The following is a 24,661-nucleotide window of genomic DNA, read 5'->3' as shown; positions in this document are numbered from 1 at the left end:
TGAAACATAGATAATATGAGTTACTTGAACAAAGGTCAAAGATCACCGTACAATGTTAACAGTTCATAAGCACAAGACTAAATCTTAAGACTAAAGTAAATGTACAAAATCTATAAACCATTTTCAAAAATTTTCCATCTTTTCATAGTGTCAATGAATTATCCTTGAACACAGTCCACATAAGCAGTAGGCTCATGCGTGCTGGGATCTATATGGGAACTGGAAGTAATATGGCTGTAGAGATGGAAGCCATGGAACCAGTCCGGGTGTGGATTAGATGGGTAGCACCTGAGGAGTTCGCTGAACATTATAGCAGAAGGGAGTGCCAAGCTGATCATAGGTCATACGTTTCGGTGGGTGTCCCTTTTTGGCAACTGGTAGGACTCTTCAGGTACAGCAGCAGCACCTGATGGGGCAGGAGCTGGGGGTGAATGTACACTTGGCAAATTTAATTCAGGTAAGTTTACATCTTCACCTTGCAGATTTCCAGCAGGTACACTGGACATCTCCGACTGGCTTCTTCCAGAAAGCTGTGCTGATGGTGCAACAAGAGCTGATATTTCAGTTCTGCATTTCCAGGTTATCAGCTGTCTCATGTCTCTCTGCTGACACCTTGGGCCCCTGAAGTGGCTCATAAATCAGTTCATATTCGTCCTCACTATCCTTATCAGATTCCTGAATTTGACTCACAAGCTGGGGTCTTCCTTTCTGTTTCCTTTTATCACATTTGACCAAGTCTGGTTCTGCTTCAAAAGGTAAGTCATCACAGGGCAGAAGTAAGTTTCTGTGTAAAACACACGAGTGTCCCTTACCCTGTGCTGGCTTCACTTCATAGACTGGCAGGTCGAGACCCATTTGTCTCACTACAGTGTGAACTGTGTCTTCCCAGTAGTTCAAGTTTACCTGGTTCTCCTCTTGGTGTCAGATTTTTAATCAAGACACGCTCACCGGGCTGTAACACTGAACTTCTCACTCTTGTATCATAATGCGTTTTCCTTCTTTCAGCAGCTTTTTGATCATTTTCGTTGGCGATGGCATATGCTTCCCCCATACCTTGTTTACATTTCTTCACATAATTTCGCTGATTACTTGAACCTGACTCTGTATGAAGTCCGAAAGAATGGCAAATAACCTGTCACTTCATAGCGTGTGCAGTTATAAGCATACATCTGTTTGTTCAATTGATTTTTCCAGTTTAATTTCTGTGTCTCAATGTTTTAAGCATTTGCAAAGGTTCTGTTCATTCGTTCCACCTGACCATTCCCTATCGGGTGATAGTGTTGTTCTGGATTCAGCCACTCCACTAAGTTTCTTTGACTGAACAACTGGTTTTCAAACTCTCCTCCTTGGTCATGATGGATGTGAGAGGGGAAACCAAACTTTAGAGAAAAATCAATGAAGATGAGGTTTGCAGCTTTCTTGCCTGACTTTGATGTGGCATATGCTTGGGCAAAATGGGTGAAATTATCAACAATGACAAGAATGTATTCATATCCACCTTTGCATTGGTCAAGATGAAGAAAATCAATGCTTATCAGTTCAAATGGATGTGTCGTCAAAATATTTGTTTCATGACAGGGCTTTTTCTGTTTTAGACACGTGCAAGCTTTGGTCACATCGTGTTCTATATCTGATTGCATATATGGCCAGAAGAAGCGATCACGCATTAGGGAAACTGTGCGATCAGCGCCTTGGTGTCCCATGTTATTGTGCAACTCTTCCAGTACCATCCATTTGCATCTCTCTGGCAAGACTAGTTGTTTGCGGGCCGTGGTACTTCTGTACAGAATGTCATCATTTTCTATTATCAATTTGTCCCTAACCCTAAACAAATATTTTGTTTTATAACTGAATTTAGAACTCCTTGACCGGTGACTTACAACCAGAGAGTTTACATTCTATCACAGGATGGATAACTGGGTCAGATATCTGTGCTTCTTTGAACTTTTCCTTGGTTATGGGACTAATTGATGCGGTGGTCGATTCACCATTGGCTGAAATGGACATACTGCAGCTACAGCTGCGAGTGACCATGTTGAAGGGGATACTTTCTGTACCTCAACAGCTTGAATAGCAGCACTAATTCCTCAGAACACTCTCTCATTAGTGATTCTGCATCCAATGGCATCCTGGACAAAGCATCTGCATCACTATTCTCTCTTCCAGGCCTGTACTGTACTTATTTTTCAAGTTGAAATCAGCCAATTCTGCAACCCATCTTGAAGTGGTCGCATTCAGTTTTGTTGTGGAAAAGATGTGAGTGGATTGTTATCACTATGAACAGTAAAGCTTGGAGCATAGTGTAAATAATCCCGGAACTTGTCAGTGATTGCCCATTTTAAAGCCAAGAATTCTAACTTTCCTGCATGAAGTTGATAGTTCTTTTCAGCTGTTTTCAGGGTGTGAGAGCCATAAGCAATGACCCTGAGTTTGCCATGTTGATTCTGACAGAGTACTTCTCCTAATCCCTGGTGTGATGCATCAGTATAAAATAATGCATCACTCCAGGGCTGACTGAAATCAGGGGAACCTAACACTGGGGGATATAGCAGACAGTCAATCAGCTGTTCAAGTGCCTGTTGGTGCTGGTTAGTCCACAGTATTGATTTGTTTGAGTGCACAACAAGGCTAATTTTCTTTAACCATTTATTTCTTTTTCTGTAATCAGGGGCTTCACCTGTATCTGTTTTTAAGAGCTCATACAGACAACTGACTTTCCACAAAGTCTTTTACATACTGTCTGTAGTACGTGAGTAGAGCAAGCATTTTTCTAAGTGGGCCCACAGTCTTGAAGCTGTGCTCTTACAGCTTCAAAATCAGCAGGATTGCCCTCTTCAGAGACTATTCTGCCCAGACAGCGAACCTCACGTTTGAAGAGATCGCATTTGCTCGGCTTGAGTTTAATGCCATACTCACTCAACCGTTGCAGCACTTTACATACATCATGTACATGGTTGACAATGTCATGATCCTGTCTTGTTGAGTGTTTATTTGTTTCCCTATGTTTCATGTCTTGTCTTCCTGTTTTATTTTGTGATCACTCACCCCTATCTCTGTTCCAGGTTCCTGTTTGCCCTGCCCCCTCCCTGTCTGCGTGCACCTGATCCCTGATTTTCTTTCACGCACCTGCCTCCTATCCCCCCCATTAGCCCTGCATTTATTCCCCCTTTGTGTCTTGTCTCGTTGTGTTTTGTCTCGTTGCCAGCCTCGTTGCCAGCCTTGATTCATTGCTCTCATTCTCATTTTTGTGATTGAACCTTGCTTGTATTTTGACCTTGCCTTTTTGCCTCCCGCCTTGGATACCTCTGCCTGGATTGACTGTCTTACCTGTGTACCGAACCCTGCCTGGAATCAACCTTGTTTTGTGATTTTACCGCTCAGTGTCATGCACTTGAGTCCTGTCTTCCTGCGCTACGTTCATGACAGAATGAACTGGCCAGAATGGACTCAGCCGACTCTGATCCGGTTCGTAACGCCCTTCGACTACAGGGGGAAAAGCTGGCTCAACAGCAGGAGCAGCTTACATCCCTGTGCACCGCTCTGAGAGATCTGGAAGCTCGCCAGGACTTGATGATATCGTTGGGCTCACAGGTCAGTAAATTACTCAAGTCACCTGCCTCGAGAGGCACCTGCTGTTGCGGAGTCTAACCCGGCCACTCTTCCGGGTCTGGCCTCCGACTCTCGGTCACTGACCGGTGCCGCTTCTTCCTGCCTCCAAGTCTCTCGTCCAGAACGATTCTCCGGGGAATCAGGTGACGTGAGACCCTTTTTAACTCAGTGTGAATTAGATTTTGAACTGCAGGCTTCGGCTTTTCCCACAGACTGAGCCAAGGTTGCATTTATCATCTCCCATCTCACTGGGCAGGCAGAGACGTGGGCCACCGCCGAGTGGAACCACAGGTCGGCAACCTGCTCTTCTCTCGCCAGTTTCACGAGAGCCCTGGAACAGGTGTTTCAACACACCTCACTCGCTGCTTAATTTGAGGCAAGGTTTCTGATTATACTATTGACTTTTGCACCCTCGCCTCAGAGAGCGAGTGGAACCCTGTGGCGTTGACTGACTCATTCTTTCAAGGACTCCCTGAAGCGATTAAGGACCAGCTGATTCCTGTCGATCTGCCCGGGGATTTAGATTCCCTTATAGCCTTGGCAATTAAGATCGATAAGAGACTTGCCGAACGGAACCCGGAACGGGGACGACTTTGGACTCTCTCTTTGCAACAGCGCGGATGGAGATGTGACTCCCAGGACCGGCCGAGTCACATTCGTCCACCGGCGACCAGCTTGGCTCCCGTCAACTACCCCACGGAGGAACCCATGCAGCTGGGCCGGACTCGATTGCCCGTTGAGGAGCGTCTCCGCCGACAGAGGGATGGCAGGTGCTTTTACTGCGGTCAGCTGGGACATCTCGTGAATGCTTGTCATGTTAAGGGAACTGGGGCACATTCCGGAGAGCAGATTAAGGTGAACAGAAGTTGTGTTATTGGGAATCCTGCCCAATTCCAGCCTCAGGTGGAAATGATATCAGACTCTACTGCCCTTCTGGTCTGTGTGTTCATTGACTCTGGTGCCGACGCTAACTTTATGAACTCTTCCCTAGTCAGGAGATTGGGTTGAGAAAGTTTGCTCTACAACGCTCCCTTGAGGTAAAGGCCGTAGATGGCATCGTGCTCAGTCGGTTAAACTTATTTTCCCAGACTCTCACAGAGAAAATAAGTTTTCACGTTTTTAATTCTATGGCCCATCAGGTGATCTTAGGACACCCATGGCTCAATGTCAACAATCCAAACTTTGATTGGGATAATGGGAGGATTACCTCCTGGGGACCGAATTGTGTGGATTCCTGTCTTCCCAATTCTTACAGTTTCTCCTCGGTCACTGATTCCTTGAACCCTGACATTGTCAACGTGCCGCCATGTTACCATGATCTCGCGTAAGTTTTCAGTAAGACTAAGGCTACGTCTCTGCCACCACACCGTCCGTATGACTGTGTTATTGACTTGTTGTCTGGTAGCACCCCACCCAGGGGTAGATTGTGTTCTCTCTCTGCTCCAGAACACAAAGCCATGGAGGATTATATTAAGGACTCTCTCGCCGCTGGGATCATCCGTCCCTCCTCATCCCCTGCTGGAGCCTGGTTCTTCTTTGTGGAGAAAAAGGATAAGACCCTCCGATCCTTCATTGACTATTGTGGTCTCAATGACATTACGATCAAGAACAGGTGCCCTCTTCCCCTTATCTCCTCAGCTTTCGAGCTGTTGGAGGGGGCCAAGACTTTTTCGAAACTTGACCTCCGCAATGCATATCATTTGGTGAGGAAAACTGGAGTGGAAACTGGAGTGGAAAACTGCTTTTACCAATGTCTCACCAATGCTTCTGCTGTGTCTCAGAACCTGGTCAATGATGTGCTCCGAGACATGCTAAATGTTTTTGTCTTTGTCTATTTAGATGACATCCTGATCTTTTCCCCCGATGAAGAGACCCACACTCATCATGTCCGCTCAGTATTTCAGAGATTGCTTCAGCATAAGCTGTTTGTGAAAGCGGAGAAATGCGAGTTTCACAAACCCTCGGTCTCATTCCTTGGGTTTGTGCTTGCTGAGGGGGAGATCAGGATGGATTCCGAGAAGGTCTCAGCCGTGGCAGTGGTCCACGCCCTGTTCATGCAAAGAGGTTCAACAGTTTCTGGGTTTTGCCAACTTTTATAGAAGGTTCATACGCAATTACAGTTCTATAGCCGCACCTCTGCATGACCTGTCTTCTCTTCACAGACCTTTTGTCTGGAGCCCAGAATGTAAAGTTGCATTTCGGACTCTGAAGAAGAGCTTCACCTCCGCCCCTGTTCTCATCCTCCCGGACCCCAGCCAGCAGTTTGTGGTAGGGGTAGATGCTTCTGACATCGGGGTCGGAGCAATCCTCTCTCAAGTCAGTTCCAAGGATGGTAAGCTGCACCCCTGTGCGATCCTGTCAAGGAAACTCTCTCCAGCCGAGCGCAATTATAACATAGGTGACCGCGAACTGCTGGCTGTTAAGGTGGCCCTGGAGGAGTGGAGACACTGGCTGGAGGGATCCTCTCAGCCTTTTCTGGTATGGACCATGACAAGAATCTCGAATACTTAAGAACTGCAAATGCTAGACAGGCTAGGTGGGCTATTTTTTTTAGTCAGTTTAATTTCACACTGTCCTACCAACCTGGCTCTGAGAATGTAAAGCCTGATTCTCTGTCTCGTATGTTTGCCAATGATCTGGTTGACCCTGAACCCAAGACCAGCTTACATGAGACTTGCCTTGTCGCTTCCCTTTCCTGGGAAGTAGAAGGCAAGGTTAAGTCGGCGGTCGATGGTGTCACCGTTACTCCTGAATGTTCTGATAGAACGCTCTTTGTGGTTCAGGCTCTCAGGGGGGAGGTGATTCACTGGGCCCACACCAATAAGACTGTCACCCTGGTATCAGTTAGACTTTTTTTGTTGTACAACAACGTTTCTGGTGGCCCAAGATGACCAAGGACGTTACTGACTCTGTTAACGCGGGTTGCATTTGTGCCAGTAACAAGGTCTCTCGCCCTCTGGAGAACTCAGGCCCTTGCCCATTCCCCAACACCCCTAGTCCCACATCTCCATGAACTTCATTACGGGGCTTCCCCCCTCGAACTGTAACACTGTGGTTCTGACTCTTGTGGATAGATTCTCTAAGATGGTTCACTTCATTGCTCTTCCCAAACTCCCCTCAGCTAAAGAAACAGCTGAGGTCATGATGTTGAACATTTTCCGGATTCGTGGTTTTCCCAAGGACATCTCGCGATTCTGGAAGGAGTTTTGATCTTTGATCTGCTGGGCACAACTTTTAGCCTTTCCTCCGGGTTCCACCCACAGACCAATGGGTAAGCTGAACGCCTCAACTAGGAACTGGAGACCGGTCTACGCATCACTGCATCCCAGGACCCGGATACATGGTTGCACAAACTGTCTTAGGTCGAGTTTTCCCACAAGACTCTTCCGTCTGCTTCCTCTGGTTTGTCTCCTTTCCATATTGTTCACGGTCATCAACCATCTCTGTTTCCCTTGGTGGACTTGGAGTCTTCGGTGCTCTCTGCTTTGGCCATGGTGAGGCGCTGTAGGAGAACCTGGGAGCAGGCCCACCAGAATCTTCAACGGCAGTCTGCCATCTACAAGGCAGCCGCAAGACCGCAAGAGGACAACCGCCCCACGCTACAGACTCAGCCAGAAGGTTTGGCTATCGACCAAGAACTTACCACTCCGGGTGGAATCCAAGAAGCTTGCTCCCAGGTTCGTCAGTCCACTCCCCATCACCAAAGTTATTAATCCGGTAACAGTCCAGTTGAAGCTCCCAAGGTCAATGCGAGTCCACCCCACGTTTCATGTTAGCCACGTCAAACCTGTTAGAACCAGTCCTCTTGTCCCTCCGGCCAGACCCACTCCGCCCGCACTGTTCGATGACTCCTGTCTGCTTGCCATCGGGGCCGGGGGGGTCCAGTACTTGGTTTACTGTGAGGGCTATGGCCCTGAGGAGCGCTCCTGGATCCCGTCCCTGACCCCTCCCTCATCTGGGATTTTCATCCGCCCACCCCGATTCTCCTGGGCCTTCAGGGGCAGGCCTTTGAGGGGGTGGGGGGTACTGTCATGATCCTGTCTTGTTAAGTGTTTATTTGTTTCCCTAAGTTTCATGTCTTGTCTTTCTGTTTTATTTTGTGATCACTCACCCCTGTCTCTGTTCCAGGTTCCTGTTTGTCCTGCCCCCTCCCTGTCTGCGTGCACCTGATCCCTGATTTTGTTTCACGCACCTGCCATCTTTGTGATTGAACCTTGCTTGTATTTTGACCTTGCATTTTTGCCTGCCGCCTTGGATACCTCTGTCTGGATTGAGTGTCTTACCTGTGAACCAAACCCTGCCTGGAATAAACCTTGTTTTGTGATTTTACCGCTCAGTGTCATGCACTTGAGTCCTGTCTCCCTGTGCTACATTCATGACAGACAAACGTTTTACTGTAAACCAGTGTGTCCTCCAGATAAGGAACACAAATTTCATCCCGAAGCCCTTCCAAACATTTCTCCATGCAACGTTGAAAGGCTGCAGGGGCATTAATGAGGCCAAAGGGGATGCAAATCCACTCATAAAGTCCCCATGGTGTTACAAACGCCATTAGCGGCCTGCTTTCCTCTGTCATGAAACTCTGGTGGTAAGCTTTTCCTTGATCTAAAAGAGAAAACCAGGACTTGCCACCCAAGCTATCTAAAATGTCTTGGACCCAAGGGATAGGCTGACGGTCAGGCTGAGTTTTCCTATTCAAGTCTCTCTAATCTATACACAACCTAAGGGTACCATTTTTTTCCCCGAACACACACAACAGGCGAGGAATACAAGAAGTTTGACTTCCTAACCCATCCCTGTGCTATCAGGTCATGGAGGTAACTTTTCATTGCCTGGAGAGGGGACTTGGGACCGAAATGTATGTGCGTTTGACTGGTTCAGCGTCTTTTGAAGAAATTGTCATCTACAACTGTTCAATGCAGCCAATATCGTTATCTGATCTTGAGAAAGAATGGCATAGTTTTCTGACCTTGAGAAAGAATGACATTCTTCTCGAAGCATCTGTTTCACTACCTGTCCCTGATCTTCACTGAGAAGACTTAAATCTACAGGTGGATCCCATTTTTCTCTGGTATTACTTGCAGATTTTGCTCTGGTGTGATTCACTGTGACTGGTCTGGCAACCTTCTCAAAGACCTGGGCAGGCAGAACTGACATTATGGTTTGTACTGTGCCAATTAAGGTGCACCCTGGTCAGTTGGGTTAGAACCATCAATAGTAATAACTGGAAATACACCTTTCCGGACTCTGACAAGTGTATCTTAGAACTCACGACCATCTGGCCACTGCGGATTCAAGTCTAGCTGAAATAGCATGGTCATGTCCTCTTTAAAAGGCTGTGAAATGACACGACAGTTAACCTGGATACTGCTGTGTCTAGGAACCACAACCTCCTCCCTCTTTGTTTTGATTGCATATTAATGTTCTTGTTCTGCACTAAAAGCCTGTATAAAAGATCTTACCTTACATGAAGGTACTTGGTGTGAGACAAGAGGATGCAGAAGACAGGGTTAGATGGAGACAATTGATTTGCTTTGGCGACCCCTGAAGGGAAAAGCCAAAAGGAAAAGAAGACCTTGTTCTTTTTGAGACTAGGGAAAGCTTTCCTCACTGTGTCGTACTGTTTAGTCTTTTCAGTGTTTGTCAGAATTTGCTCAATTACATTAAAGCCTATGATGGGACAAGACAGACACTAGCTTTTAATTACAAGCAGAGGAATAATCAGTGCTGTTGTTTTTTTCAGTTCCAGAGGCTAGTCGGAAAGTTGTTTCAATCCATCCCAAGTCAGGCATTTCTGTACCGTTGGCAGAAGTCAATTTCAGATCGGCAGATGAGTCTAGGATCTCTGACGCATCTCTGAGCTCTGTGGTTGGCAAGTATTCCTCTTTAAATCCATCATCAATTATGGATACCTGAGAACCTGATAGTGTCCATAATAAGGCTTGCACTTGGTAGCCGTTAAGGTAACATTCAACAAGGCAATGCCGGCCAACTAGCAATGTATGGGGGTTGAGCTATGGGTGGCAGAGTATCTGAATTTTTGTCTTTACAGGGGGACTTTTTACTGGCATTTGACTGGTGAGCACATTACTACTTATGTTTAAACCAGTTCTGCTTTTGGCACGCTTCAGAGCAATAAAATGTCTTTTTGCAGGATGAGCACTGTTTCAATTTGTCAGGTGAATCAACACTATCACAATTTTCACATTTTTGGGACTCTTGACCAGTTGCGGCTAAAACCCGTCCCGTGGTGGTAACCGTTCCCCATTTAAAGGAGCTTCTCTCGATGGTCTAAATCCTCTGATCTTACATCCAGCTTGAAAATGTTCTCCAGTGCATGCAGCGTTCATTTGTTTCTGTCTGCTGACAGACAAAACATCTCCGACGTGTATAAAGCGGTTGAGGTGCTGATCAGGTCCATACTGACACTGCCTTGGAATGCTGCAACGGGGATGCTGTTAATACTGTTGTGGCAAAACTGGTAGCTGGGTGTCTCTATCTGGCCTGCCTGCAGGTGGAGACTAGAGCTGTGGCTGAAACCTTCCCTGCTGTAAAGTCTCATTAATCTGAGCCACCTCTGCACTGAGACTTTGTAAATAAGCTACATCTACCTTCAGTTCTTGTATCTGTATTAACAGTTCAGGGGAAGGCTTTGTTTTGACTTCCCTCACGGCACTTTGCAAGTGAATTTTCTTCTGGCTGTACTGCACTCACACTTGTGACTTGCAACTGTGGGGTACTTAGATTCTTTTTATTCCTTTTCCCAGCCTCATTGGCGCAGGCAACGCTCATCCTCTTAAGTAAAATCTCATCTGATGTTTCCGCATTCAGGAGGAGAGGCTGCATGTCTATCCTTATACTATCATTCTGAAGTCCAGTAAGTAACGTATGTAAACACATGCGATGAACTAAAACAGAATCGTACTGAAGTCCTGACTCTGTCTCTTGGGAGTCAGAGTCTTGGATTTGCGAGTCTTGGATTTGTACTTTCTGTCTCAAATCCAAGACTTGCATGAGGAAACTTTGTGGGGTCTCTTTGCTGCTCTGTGCTTCAAAAGCTAGCTGCTTGTAGAGCTCTGTGGCACTGCTCTCTTGGAAATTGTAGCACAGGATGCTCCTGAGCATGGGGAGAGTAAGGTTAGGTTTCCCTTCCAAGTAGCTTTGTAACTGGGAGCCTAGAGAAATAGCCCTAATTACTGCATCTAAGACTTCCATTTCAGGATAACCTCTGTTCAATCTATTCTCAATTTGGTGAGCAAGGTTGGAAAATGTCAATGTTCCCTCAATGTCTTCCTGCATTTCTGTGCGTTCTGTATTTTTCTCAGTTTGTGCCACTTTGTCCGTGTCAGTGGCCAAACTCATAACTACGTCTTTTAGGAGTAACAATACAGACATGCCACCATCTTCTAACTCCGCCACTCCTTCTCTTTCCAGATATTTCAGTACATGGGTCACAAGTAATATGTGGGGTTCCCCTTTTACACCTGCTCTTTATCCTCCTGATATGCCGAAAAAATCCGACTTTCAAGCAAATTATCTTTAGTTAGCTGATGTAAATGATCTGCTACTTCTTCCTGAAGCTCTTCCAACGCTGTCATCATGTCGACAGGACAGGAGAAATCTTACTGTACACAGGACGACTCCGGACTGGACAGATTTTGATTATAACTGATGATCTCTGACTGGTCTCAGGTAACGTACTCAACCTCCAGCCTCCAGATCTCCTTGAACAGTGCGTTCCTCGCCGTCACCTGCCTAGGTTAATTTAGCTGCTCCAAACTTCAGCTGCCAGGCTGTGGACACCGGATATCTGAATGGCAATTCCAGTGGTGCCTCCAACACCGTTCAATAAGGGGTTAAAATAATCACAAATGTGACGTGAGATATTTTTAGTCAGTAATCACTATACTGCCATCGGAAAAAGTACCGCGAAATTCCCCCGTGTATATATCAAGACCTGAGTAGTCGATCTCAGACAATGGGATAAAGACAGCACTGTTGAACAATGATAACATCGATGTGTCTAAGGTTTTAACAATGATAAACAATGAATTAACTAACATTGTTTGCGTTTTAGCTTTTTAACCCTTATTAAACAAGAGTATTTTTAATGTTTTTAAATTATTTTAAAACACATTATTTGTAATTTCTAAACGTTAATCTTATTATGAATCTTCAATCAAGTAACAGTCTATTAGCTTACCGTCTTATTAGTATCATTAGAATCATTTCTAACTTGTCACATAGGCTGGCTGTGGACATGAACATTTAATTCAACCTGGTATATGGGAAGCCAGATTGCTATTTCACTCCACCCTGGAACCTCCTTGGTTCCGCCACCGGCTCTGCCACAGATCCACAAACAGGGCCCGGAATGGACTCCACTTAAACAATGCAACGGGAGAGGCTCATCTGGCCTAGATCCTTAATTCAAAATGGCTCATTTAGCCATAACTAGCAACACAAATATCCAAAGTCTAGCTGACCAACATCAACATTGTTCTGAAAAAGCTTGAATACTTCCCTTAATCAGTCTGCCTTTATCAATAGAAATAAATCATTCAACACATTCAAGACTTCAAAATATATCAGACTATATCCTTTAACCCACACTTTCAGTCTCTGGTTAAATTGTACTGTGTAGCAGCCTAACAGCTTTGTTATAGCTGAGAGCTATCGATTATTAGTGAGACTTAACAGAAAATAAGCCAAAAGATACTGTAAATGGAAAAATGGAACAGAACTATGAATTGTATCCAAAGCATTTTACTTCCACGTCTCTCTGGGCAATCAATTACAAAATAATATCATGATTGATAATCATGATAGGAAGACATGAAAACAAACATGACAGCATTGCTTTAACTGGGAACTGGTGAGTCCTCATTTGAAGTACCAGGATGCCTCTGGGGTTCCCTGTCAGCTGCGAGGTTGAACCAGCAAATCGTATGTCTGATTATGTCTTCTTCAAAGTCCCAACATAGCCATGTCTCTTTTTTACAGCATCTGTAATCACACAAATTTTCACACAAAATTCCATGAACATAGACAACATTAATGTAATGTTTTAAAAAAGATGTGTATAACCATTGGCTTTTAAAGTGACATTTTGCTGCCTGACATTGGTCCCTATTTGCATTGTTGACAAAACTCATCAAATCTTATGTTTGAAGAGTGAATTTAAATCTAAAGCAAGACACTGGTTAGTTTAACTCAGTGTAAATGCTGAAAACATCCAACAGTGATCTTTATAACTACTTTGTTTTAATTTACTCTTGTTGCGGCTGACGAATGACCAAATGACGAAACAGCTGCCTCAGAGCAGGCTAAACATCGGAGAGAACTGATGACGCGCACGCTGCACACCAATCGACACTTAGTCAAATTTTAGTGCCAGTAAAACAGAGACAATAATGCAGTTTACCAAAATGTAAAACGTATTCTCAATACTGTACGTCCAAAGGCGTTAAAAAGTCCAACCTACGCCATAACTACGAGTAACTGATGAACACAGGTGAGTGGTATTTAATTATTAATTTCTGAAGACACACCCGTAGTGCCACTCCTCCCACCACAAGCCAATACCAACACATGCATAATCAGACACGTGCCTATTGGTCCAAAATCTCATGAATGGTTCCTACAACTCTATTTTACGCGCTCTGACGTGACAGCTCCCGGGACTCACTTCCGGCTGACGCCATGTGGTATACGACAGGGAGAAACGGAGCCCTGACAAAAAACAATTAAAACTAGCTACTGAAAGCAAAGTTCCTGACAGAAAGCATCTAAAGTACATAGGGGTTTGATAAAGAAGACACGAAAACGAGATGGAAAGGAAATTAAAATAAAAAGGAAAATGCCGGCGAAGGACTTACTGACACGACAGCGCGTGAGTCGCCGGCCAACGACGAACGAGGCTCGGTAATACTGAGTGAGATTCGCCGGCTGCGGCATGAGCATACCGAAGCTGTCAGTGAAAATAAAAAGGCCATGACCAGACTAAAGACAAGCATGAAGGAAATAGTGGAAAGAAGGCTTCGTTGGTGCAACAAATGCTACAGACGGAGGGGAGTACGGAGGACAGGACCGTTCGGCTGGAGCGCACGGTTGCTTATGTAGCCGGGGCGATCCGCACGCTCCGACTACCCTGCGTTGTGTTCTGGTGCGCAATAGTCTGGACACAGAGACGACTTGTTCGATAGGAATTTATTCCTGCAGCGTGATGAAATTAAAACAGAGTGTGAATATTCATGCCCTCCATGCAACACCTCCCGCAGTCAGGTTCAAGTCAGACTCACTTAAAACATCCAAAATTTCACAGAAAATAAATAAAATATAAATAAAAATAAAATACAATGTACATGAAAGAAAACCTACAATTTATGAACATAACACAGGACACTAAACACCTTTGCACATACCTGCAGCGTGATGAAATTAAAACAGAGTGTGAATATTCATGCCCTCCATGCAACACCTAACACAAGGGGGAAATATGTTAAGTTGCAATAAAAAGGAGAGAACAGTTAGCACGGGCGCTCCTGCGCACCCCCCCACACACCCGCTAACACACACACGCACACAGGCAGAACACGTGGAAAGCTAGCTTACATTTTCCCATTCAATAGCAGCTAATCGATTACATTCCACAACAGAAAACACCACAAACATGTCACCGAACAACGCCACCCCGCATCACCGCAAGAAATCGCCATCAAAACTTGTAACTAAAACTTTTTCTGGACAGCGGCTCAGTGCACGTACCTCCCGCAGTCAGGTTCAAGTCAGACTGACGAGAGTCGGACAGACCGGATGTTACGGACATCACTTCCTTTATTCTTCAAAATAAAGGTGCTGACCGTAAGCGCAAAGGAAATACAAAATATAAAACTGAGATAAATAATTTCACATCCTCAAAAGAAATCAAAACACATCGTGAGGGATTTTGGTGAAATTAATAAAACTCCAAAGTTAAACAATCTTTTCTTGTCTGTTACACTTATATCTTCCAAATTGATGAAAAACTGATGATTTGGAATCCAGACTAACACACAATAATATCAGGATACATGGCATCCCAGAGGGTTCTGAGAAAAAGGACACCATCGGCTTTGTGACTGAATTTATCCGCTCATCAGTGGGCATCACGGAAGACGCAGACTTCCGCATCGACAGTGCGCACTGCTCGCTGGTCGCTAAGCCGAAGGAGGTAAACTCTCCGCCGCGAGCAGTCATCGTCATTTTCCTGGACTACGGAGTGAAAGACCGAGTTCTACGGCAGGCATGGAAGAAAAACGTCACCTACGAGGGAAAACCGGTGTACTTTAATCAGGACTACACAAACGAGATCGAAAGAAAAAGGAAACAGGTGCGTGATGTCATGAAAAAGGAGAAAAACACAATCTCCGTAACCCGCACAACTGAAGGTGTTTCTGGACTCGGGGACCAAGACTTTCACTACACTAACGGAGGCTGCACCCATGCTGAAGGACATGGGGATTCACATTAAAGAGGACGAGATGGACAAACTTCAGAGGATGGTGGCGAGAGGAGCCTGGACCACAGTGGCAGGAGCGAAGGAGAGGAGGAGACAGCCGCGCATCACTGAGGCTTACCTATAAGCCCCTTATCTAGTGAGTTTATGAATATTATAAAAGAGTCAAAAGAAGAATATGAACACTTAAATACTGAAGGGGACCCTGAAACACAAATTAGTAATTGAAGAATCTGTCTAAAATAATGTATAATTAAATATGGAGCTGGTGAAAAAATACCAATTTAAGTATGCGAAACTACAGGAGTAATGGTTAAAATGAGCGAGTTGATGACTCAGTTTGCGTAAGTAGCAACTTTATTTAGCAACTGGAAGTTGGAGGCACACATTGTGCAAAACCCCAGAGAGGATCCATACACCTCTCTAATATGGGACGTTTGGGGGTCAGGTTTGTTTTTATTTAATAGTTTTTATGGATATGTTTATTTTCTGTGTTATGTTGAGTTCAGTTTAGTTATGATGCATAGAAGATACAGAAAAGATGTGTGGTCTTATTCCAACATGAACAGATTGAATTTGGTGACATATAATGTTCATTGGTTAAATCATTCCATCAGTTGCTCTTATTCAAGAAACCCATCTAACTGAATCTAAAAAAATAAAAAAGGAGTGGGTCAGCCACACATTTCATGCTTCACAGGGTAAGAAAAGCGGTGTAGCCATATTAATAAGTCTGTACCATTCTGTGAAGAAAAGGTAATTTGAGATAACTTGGGCAGATATGTAATGGTGGTTAGCTCCATCAGAAGTCTAACTATATCCTTACTAAATATCTACGCCCCAAATACAGAAAATGAGACATTGAATAAAACCATAGCTAATTTGATAACCAATAATGGGAAAGGAATGAAGGAATTAAAGGAATAGTGGTGGGTGGGAACTTTAATACGGTCCAAAATGGTAAACTGGATGGACTGCCTGCAGAGCAAGGCACTACTAGAGTACTAAACAGTGTTATTAAGGAATACGATCTTACCAATCCGTGGAGGAGTAATAATCCTAAGGAAAAGGATTTTACATTTTATTCGAACCCAGACGGTAGCTACTCTAGAATAGACTTCTTCTGTATTTCAAAACAGCATATGCATAATGTCCTATGTTGTGGCATTGAGAGTATAACCATAAGTGACCACGCACCGGTCACACTGAGCTTAAGTCTAGATAATGAACCCTGCTTTAAATATTGGAGACTAAATGTGTCAATTTTGTCAGATGAGAACATGGTGAGTAAATTGAAACAAAATATTAAAAACTACTTTCAAATAAATGGCAAGGTCTCACCAACAGCTCTGTGGGAGTTGGGGAAAGCAGTTATGAGAGGGGAAATAATTGAAATAACATTTAGATTGAAGAAAGCTCGCTTAGAAAAGAAAAAAATATTGGAAAGATTAAAGAATTGGAATTACAGCACAAACATCAAACAATTCTGTACTACTTGAACTGAAAAAAATCAGACATCAATTGGATGAAATCTTGACATATAAAGCAGAGGGTGCCCTGCGTTCTACAAATCAAAAATACTATGAAAATAGCAATAGAGGAAGTTGCCTACTAGCGATTCAGCAAAGAGGGCCCAATCAAACCGGATTATATCCGAATTAAGATATCCGGTGTCCAAACAACTACTGTTAAAACCTACAGAGATCGCGGAAGCATTCTCAGAATATTGTAAAAGATTATATCAAGACACTGACCATTTAGAAAGCAAAAGGCAAGACTATTTTAGTAAATTAAAATTACCATCTTGATCAACAAAGGAGGCATCTGAACTGATACAACCAATTTCATCCCAAGAAATATCTGAGGCTATAAAAACTTTGAAAATAATAAATCTCCTGGCACAGATGGGTTGCCAGGGGAGTACTATAAATGTTTGGCAAAAGAAATTACCCCAGTTCTGACTTCTTCTTCTTTTACTTTTGGCATTTCCCACTAGGGGTCGCCACAACAAATCAGTTGCCTCCATCTAACCCTGTCCTCTACAAATCCTCTTCTTTCTCACTAACTACCTTCATGTCCTACATCCATAAACCTCCTCTTTGAACTGCCTGGCAGTATATTCTACCAATATATTCACTATCCTCTGGACATGTCCAAACCATCTCAGTCTGACCTCTCTGACTTTATCTCCAAAACCTCTAACATGTGCTGTCCCACTAATTTACTCATTCCTGATCCTATCCATCCTGGTCACTCCCAAAGAGAACCTCAGCATCTTCATCTCTGCTACCTCCAGCTCTGCCTCCTGTCTTTTCCTCAGTGACACTGTCTCAAGACCAAACAACATTGCTGGTCTCACCACAGTTTTGTACACCTTTCCTTTCATTTTAGCTGAGACTCTTGTATCGCACATCAGATCTGACACTTTTCTCCACCCGTACCATCCTGTCTGTACATGCCTCTTCACCTCTTTTCCACACTCTCCATTGCCCTGGACTGTAAACCCTAAGTACTTACAATTCATCCACCTTCTTAATCTCTTCTCCCTGTATCCTCCTCCTCCCACTTGGGTCCCTCTCATTAACACACATGTACTCTGTCATACTGTGGCTGATCTTCATTCCTCTCCTTTCCAGGACAAATCTCCACCTCTCTGGCTTCTCCTCCATCTGTTCCCTGCTCTCACTACAGATCACAATGTCATTTGCACACATCATAGTCCATGGAGATTCCTGTCTTGCCTCGTCTGTCAGCCTGTCCATCACTCAGAGCTGATCCCTGATACAGTCCCACCTTCACCTTGAACTCCTCTGTCACACCTACAGTACACCTCACCACTGTCTTACAGTCCTTATACATGTCCTGCACCGCTATAACACACTTCTCTGCCACTCCACACTTCCTCATACAATATCACAGTTCCTCTCTGGGCACCCTGTCATAAGCTTTCTCCAAGATCTACTAAAACACAATGCAGCTCCCCCTGACCTTCTCTGTACTTCTCTATCAACATCCTCAAAGCAAATACTGCATCTGTAGTACTCTTTCTGCCTGAAACCATACTGCTGCTCACAAATTTTCACTTTTGCCCTTAGTCTAGCTTCCACTACTCTTTCCCATAACTTCATTGTATGGCTCCTCAGCTTTATTCCTCTGTAGTTGCCACAACTCTGCACATGTCCCTTGTTCTTTAAAAGGGGTACCAGGACACTTCTCCTCCATTCCTCTGGCATCTTCTCACTATCTTAAGATCCTGTTGAACAACCAGTCAGAAACTCTACTGCCACCTCTCCTAGACACTTTCAAACCTCTACAGGTACATGTATATCATCAGGACCGACTGTCTTTCCACTCTTCATTCTCTTCAATGCCCTCCTCACTTCATCCTGACTAATCTTTGCTACTTCCTGGTCCACAACAGCCACCTCTTCTAGTCTTGGTTCTTTCTCATTTTCCTCATTCATCGACTCTTCAAAGTAGTCTTTCCATCTTCCTGTCACACTACAGGCACCTGTCAATAGACTTCCGTCCCTGTCCTTAATCACCCTAACCTGTTGCACATCCTTCCCATCTGTGTCTCTGTCTTGCCAACCTGTATAGATCAGTCTCTCCCTCCTTACTGTCCAACCTAGCATACAAGTCGTCATAAGCCCCTTGTTTGGCCTTTGCTACCTCTACCTTCACCTTACGCTGCATCTCCCTTTACTCCTGTATACTCTTCTCCGTCCTCTCAGTGTCCCACTTCTTCTTAGCTAACCTATTTCTCTGTATACAGTCCTGTACCTCATCATTCCACCACCAAGTCTCCTTATCTACTTTCCTTCCAGATGATACACTAAGTACTTTCCTACCTGTCTCCCTGATCACTTTAGCTGTAGTTGTCCAGTCATCTGGGAGCACTTCCTGGCCACCCAAAGCCTGTCTTAACTCCTTCCTAAAAGTCATGCAACACTCTTCCTTTTTCAGCTTCCACCATTTTGTCCTCTGCTGTGTCTTTGACGTCTTCATTTTCCTCACCACCAGAGTCATCCTACACACCACCATCCTATGCCGTTTGGCTACACTCTCTCTTACCACTACTTTGCAGTCACTGATCTCCTTCAGATTACACTGTCTACACAGGATGTAGTCTACTTGTGTGCTCCTACCTCCACTCTTATAGGTCACCCAATGTTCCTGCCTCTTCTGGAAGAAAGTAAAGTATTCACTATAGCCATTTCCATCCTTTTTGCAAAGTCAACCACCAGCTGTCCTTCTGCGTTCCTCTCCTGGATACCAAACCTGCCCATCACCTCCTCATCACCTGTTTCCTGCACCAACATGTCCATTGAAGTCTGCACCAATGACAACTCTCTCACTTCTAGGTATGCTCAGCATCACTTTGTCAAAGTCCAACCAGAATTGCTCCTTCTCCTCCAGCTCACATCCTACCTGTGGAGCATACCCACTAACAACATCGAACATCACACCTTCAATTTCTAGCTTCAGACTCATCACTCTGACACTCTTTTTTTTATCTCCAGGACATTCCTAACAAACTCCTCCTTCAAAATAACTCCTACTCCATTTCTCTTCCTATCTACACCATGATAGAACAACTTTAACCCTGCTCCTAAAGTTCTAGCCTTGCTACCTTTCCACCTGGTCTCCTGGACACACAATATGTCTGCCTTCCTCCCCTGCATCATGTCAACCAACTCTACCTTTTCCTGTCATAGTTCCAGTATTCAACGTCCCTACTCTCAGTCCTATACTCTTGGCGTTCCTCTTCTCCCTCCTACAAACACACTTTCCTCCTCTCCTTCGACCAACAGTAGTCCAATTTTCCCCGTCACCCTGTAGGTGAACGGCACTGATGGCGGTCGTTGTTAACCCAGGCTTCGACCAATCCGGTACGGAAGTCATAGGTTTCATTCACATGTTTGATTTGTCAAAAGTTTTACGTTGGATGCCCTTCCTGACACAACCCTCTGTAATTATTCGGGCTTGGGCCCGGCACAAAAAGACACTAGTAGCTGCAAGAGGGCACAAGTCAAAGTTTTTAATTATGCATTGGCATCGGCAGATTCACCTGAAACCTAATCAGAAGCTGCTTTTTCAGTATTTTATAAGGAGGACAAAGATCCCACTTCCTGTGAAAGATATGGACCTGTTAGCTTATTGTGTAATGATGTTAAAATATCAGCAAATTGGCACAGATTATGAAAGGACTAATGACATCATTAATTAAACCGGATCAGACGGGTTATATTTCAGAAAGACAAGGAGCTAATAATATCAGGAGGACACTGAACATACACTCACCGGCCACTTTATTAGGTACACCTGTCCAACTGCCCGTTAACACTTAATTTCTAATCAGCCAATCACATGGCGGCAAAGCTTTTGATCAAGTAAAATAGAATTTCCTGTATAATACATTAACAGTGTTTGGATTTCACTCATTTTTTTGTAGATTGGATAAAAATGATATACAAAAAACCCCATTTTTTAATTTTTTTTTATTTTATATACTGGTTTTTTATACTGGTTCCCCGAAGGGAAATTAAGAATGCACACTCTAGCTAATGATTCAAACACATGCATACATATATATTTGTGAGTACAGGCCCCTGTATCACACACACACACACACACACACAAGGGGGCCTGTAGGCATGCAGGGGAGGTAGAGTGGCAGGCAGCTCCTTCTTGGTGCGCCTCAAATGAGCAATTTGTAAAGGGGACTGCACCTTGCTCAAGGGTGCCTTGGCAGTGCTCCAGAGGTGAGCTGACATCTCCCAATGTCAGCTCACCTCCGGGTATTATTTTGGGGTCGGGAGTGGGAATCGAACCGCCGATCTTAAATCATAGGGCGACCCGCTCTACCGCCCACTTTTACCGCTGAGCCACTGCCACCCCTCAAATCTCAAATTAGTTCACGGCTGCTGTTCTGAATTCTTCTAACATGAAAGAGGAGTCAGAAAATGTGACTGTTTTGAGTCCATTGTTATGTACCCCGGAGTGTCGAACCTTTGGCAGAGTCAATCAGACAAAATAAAAATATAAAGGAAATAATAGATGATAGGGGTGTGGAACATAAAATATCACTAATTGCAGATGATATATTAACATACATAAGTGAGCCATCTTCAGCAATACCAGCACTGTTAAATAACCTGGGGGAATATGGAAAATTATCAGGATATAAAACAAATTAAACTTAATCAGTAGCCATGATGCTATCGGGTAAATACCCAACTGAACTAGAAGAGAAGACCAAGTTTAAATTGACAAGCAAAGGATTTAAATATTTAGGCATTATAACATCACAACTATATGAAGCAAACTACGGGAAATTGATATGATATTAAAAATGACTTAAGTAGGTGAGATATTTTACCTTTAAACCTACTGGGAAGAATAGAAACTGAAAATGAACATATTACCAAGATTGTTATTTTTATTTCAGTCACTGCCCATTGTAATTTCTAATTCTACCCTAACAACATTAGATAAAATAATATCAAACTTTCTATGGCAACATAAAAGGGCCAGAATCAAATATAAAACATGTTTGCAGCCTAAAAACAAGGCAGGGTTGAACATACCAATTTACAACATTATTACTGGGCTGCACAAATTCAACCTTTAATTATCTGGATAAATAATGACACAGGTAAAGATAGAACAAAGTTCCTTTCAAAACTATATCTTTAGAATAATTTCCTTTTGTGACTCAGGTGACGTGGAAGAAACTCAGAATAGGAAATGAATGGATTCAAGGAACACTGAAGAGACGGTCAGTTGTGAGAAAAAAGTTGTGCATATCCAAATCAACCACGAGAGCCATGAAGATAACTAAGAATCCAGACTTTTACTATCTATACTTGATGCTGGGTATAAAAAATGGTCAAATAAGGGACTAATTTATATAGCACAACTGTTCATTGGGGAAACGCTCAAGTCATTTGATCAACTTAAAAGAGAATTTAATTTACCAGTACGGGACTTTAAAAGTTTTTACAATTGTGGCATTATCTTTTAAAACATAAGGAATCGGAAAACATTAGTAAAACGCCGACCGAGTTGGAGGGACTGTTGATGTCAATGACCGAAGAAAATGCAACAAAAAAGGATTGTATCAAAAATATATAAGGCTCTGCAACAGGATTCTTAGGACAGTAATTTAGGGGTTAAAGAGAAATGGGAATTTGAAGCTAATATAATGACAGATAAACAATTGAAAGACACTTTTGAAGTGGGTTACATAATAACTAGTAGTCCAACACTTTGGAATTTGAATGGAAGGTTAAAATGAGATACTTCAGTACTCTAGTTGTAATCTCAAAGTATAGTCATGCATCTAATTTGTGCTGGAGGGGATGTGGAAAGGTGGGAGACTTCACACATATATTTTGGGACTGTCCCAAACTTTCAACATTCTGGAATGATATTCAGAAGGAAATTAAACATGTTTAGTGCATAAATATTTTAAACCCGGCACTGGTCATTTTGGGGATACTCTCAACTAATATGACAAAGATTTATTTATTGAGAATATTACTCCTTTTAGCAAAGAAATGTGTGACAACAGCTTGGCTCGACAAACACCTCCCCAGAGAAACACAATGGAGAGAGAGACTTAAAAACATATACATTATGGAGAAAATTTCTGCAAAAATACAACGGAAAACAGAAATTTCGGTCAAGATGGACTGCACAACTCGAATGTATGATGTATGTATGAATGTACATGAATATATATACGTACATATGTGTATGAAGTTATATGTATATATAAAGACATTTTTTTATTTTTCAAAATGATTCTTTTTATGAAATTTATTGTATTATGTTTAACTTATGTTAATCATCATTTGTGTGTACTTCTCCCTGTTCTTGGTTTAATTGCTGAATAAAAAACTAAAGAAAAAAATATTTTGATAATGAAGCTAACGTTGATGCTAGCTCTGTACCGTTAGCAAGCCTCACTTGCCATAATTGGACCTTTCAGAAACAACGAAACAAGTGGACCATATTGTTACGATATCCGACTTGCGCAGGAGGAATAATTAGTGGAGCGGAGTATATAATTTCTTTATTGGACATGCGCCTGCTACGCTCACCTGAACACTCACACATTAGTCAGGCTGCACTAGACCTAACAAGCGCATCACATTTACATACACATACAATAGAACTACTTCCACTCACAACAGGAAGTACCAAAATAAGAACGTCACATATTTATGCTGAACATCTATGATCAATATAATTTTGCCAGTAGGACGAAACTACATATTGAATATGTTTGAGTGTAGTCTACTTACAGCATTTACCCTGTTCAGCAGCTTCCTTATCTGGCGTCTGTGGGCGGAGAAAGGTGCGTATGTAACGCGGTCATCCAGGTTCTGTAATGTCATATTGACCAATCACGGAATCCGGTCCGACATTCCGGTCTGACCCAGAACTGGTGTCGGCGTCTTAGGCGAGGAACATGAATGAATGACCAAAAAATTTGTAAACTTTATGACCCATAAAGTTTATATGAGTCATAAAAAATATTCATCTGTCAAACATCAATGCCTCTTCGACGTGGAGCTGTTATACATCAGAAAATAGCCGGTTTTCTTCACAGGGGCAGGCCCCCCGAATAGACGTCTCCCTGCTTCAACACACCTGATCATTTTAATGAAGATCAGGTGTGTTGGAGCTCATCATCGATCAGTTCATCATCATCGGTGTCGGATGCTATGTGGGTAACTCTCACGCACATGGTTAACACATTGTTTACGTGTCCTTATTCACACACACCTGCTGCTCAACACGGCACCTTCCCAAAATTACTTGTGCTCCTTGAATGGAAAAAGTCGGTAGTGCTCCACCCTGTGTATAAACCACAACACTGCACGCAATGGCAACTGCCTGGTTGTACTGCCCGTAACAAATGAGATGGGCAGATTCGCAAGGCATCCGCTTGGCGGATCCGCCTGGCATCCGTATCGAGCCCGCTGGAATATATATATATATATATATATATATATATATATATATATATATATATATATACATACATATATTCCTCTCTAACTGCCTTTTTCCTGAATAAAAGTCTTGTTGATGATTTGAAATATTTAAGCGTGAGAAACATGAAAAAACAATATGTGAGTGGTGATGTTTGTATACTGTATAAAGTATACTGTTAAAGTATTACAATTTTTAGTTGAGAATTTTACTTAAAATTAAACCTCCACTCAGCTAAAATTAAATTCAGCTCTTTGTGTATTTTTGTGTGTGGATGTATGGCTGGACGTTCACAGGTCCCAGCACCACGTGCCAGGAGGACTCGTGTGCAAACATGGGTGTTTGCATCCAGCAGTGGGAGAACTACACCTGTGACTGCTCCATGACCTCTTACACCGGCACACAGTGCAATGACCGTGAGTATTACTCTTATTGCTAACTTATCTAAGGCCACAATGCACATTGTGATCATCAGACAAAAGCTTACAGCCCACCTCGTTTTTACCATCAGTGAGTCTAGGCTCCACAGTAACTTTGCACTGGAGTGAT

At 43.3% G+C, this 24,661-nt stretch overlaps 1 protein-coding gene across 2 annotated transcripts in view; it reads left to right on the top strand.

The window, feature by feature from the left end:
• The window catches only part of nrxn3a (neurexin 3a), a 227,550-nt gene that overhangs the window by 134,534 nt on the left and 68,355 nt on the right, over positions 1–24,661 (top strand). For both annotated transcript variants that reach the window (XM_068338595.1, XM_068338594.1), the window contains one exon: positions 24,409–24,528. In XM_068338595.1, coding sequence (XP_068194696.1) covers positions 24,409–24,528 — 120 coding nt within the window. The remainder of the gene's footprint in view (positions 1–24,408; positions 24,529–24,661) is intronic.

The sequence above is a fragment of the Antennarius striatus genome, chromosome 17, assembly GCF_040054535.1.
Source record: "Antennarius striatus isolate MH-2024 chromosome 17, ASM4005453v1, whole genome shotgun sequence".
NCBI classification, from domain to species: domain Eukaryota; kingdom Metazoa; phylum Chordata; class Actinopteri; order Lophiiformes; family Antennariidae; genus Antennarius; species Antennarius striatus.
This window is presented reverse-complemented; position numbering and strand designations above follow the sequence as displayed.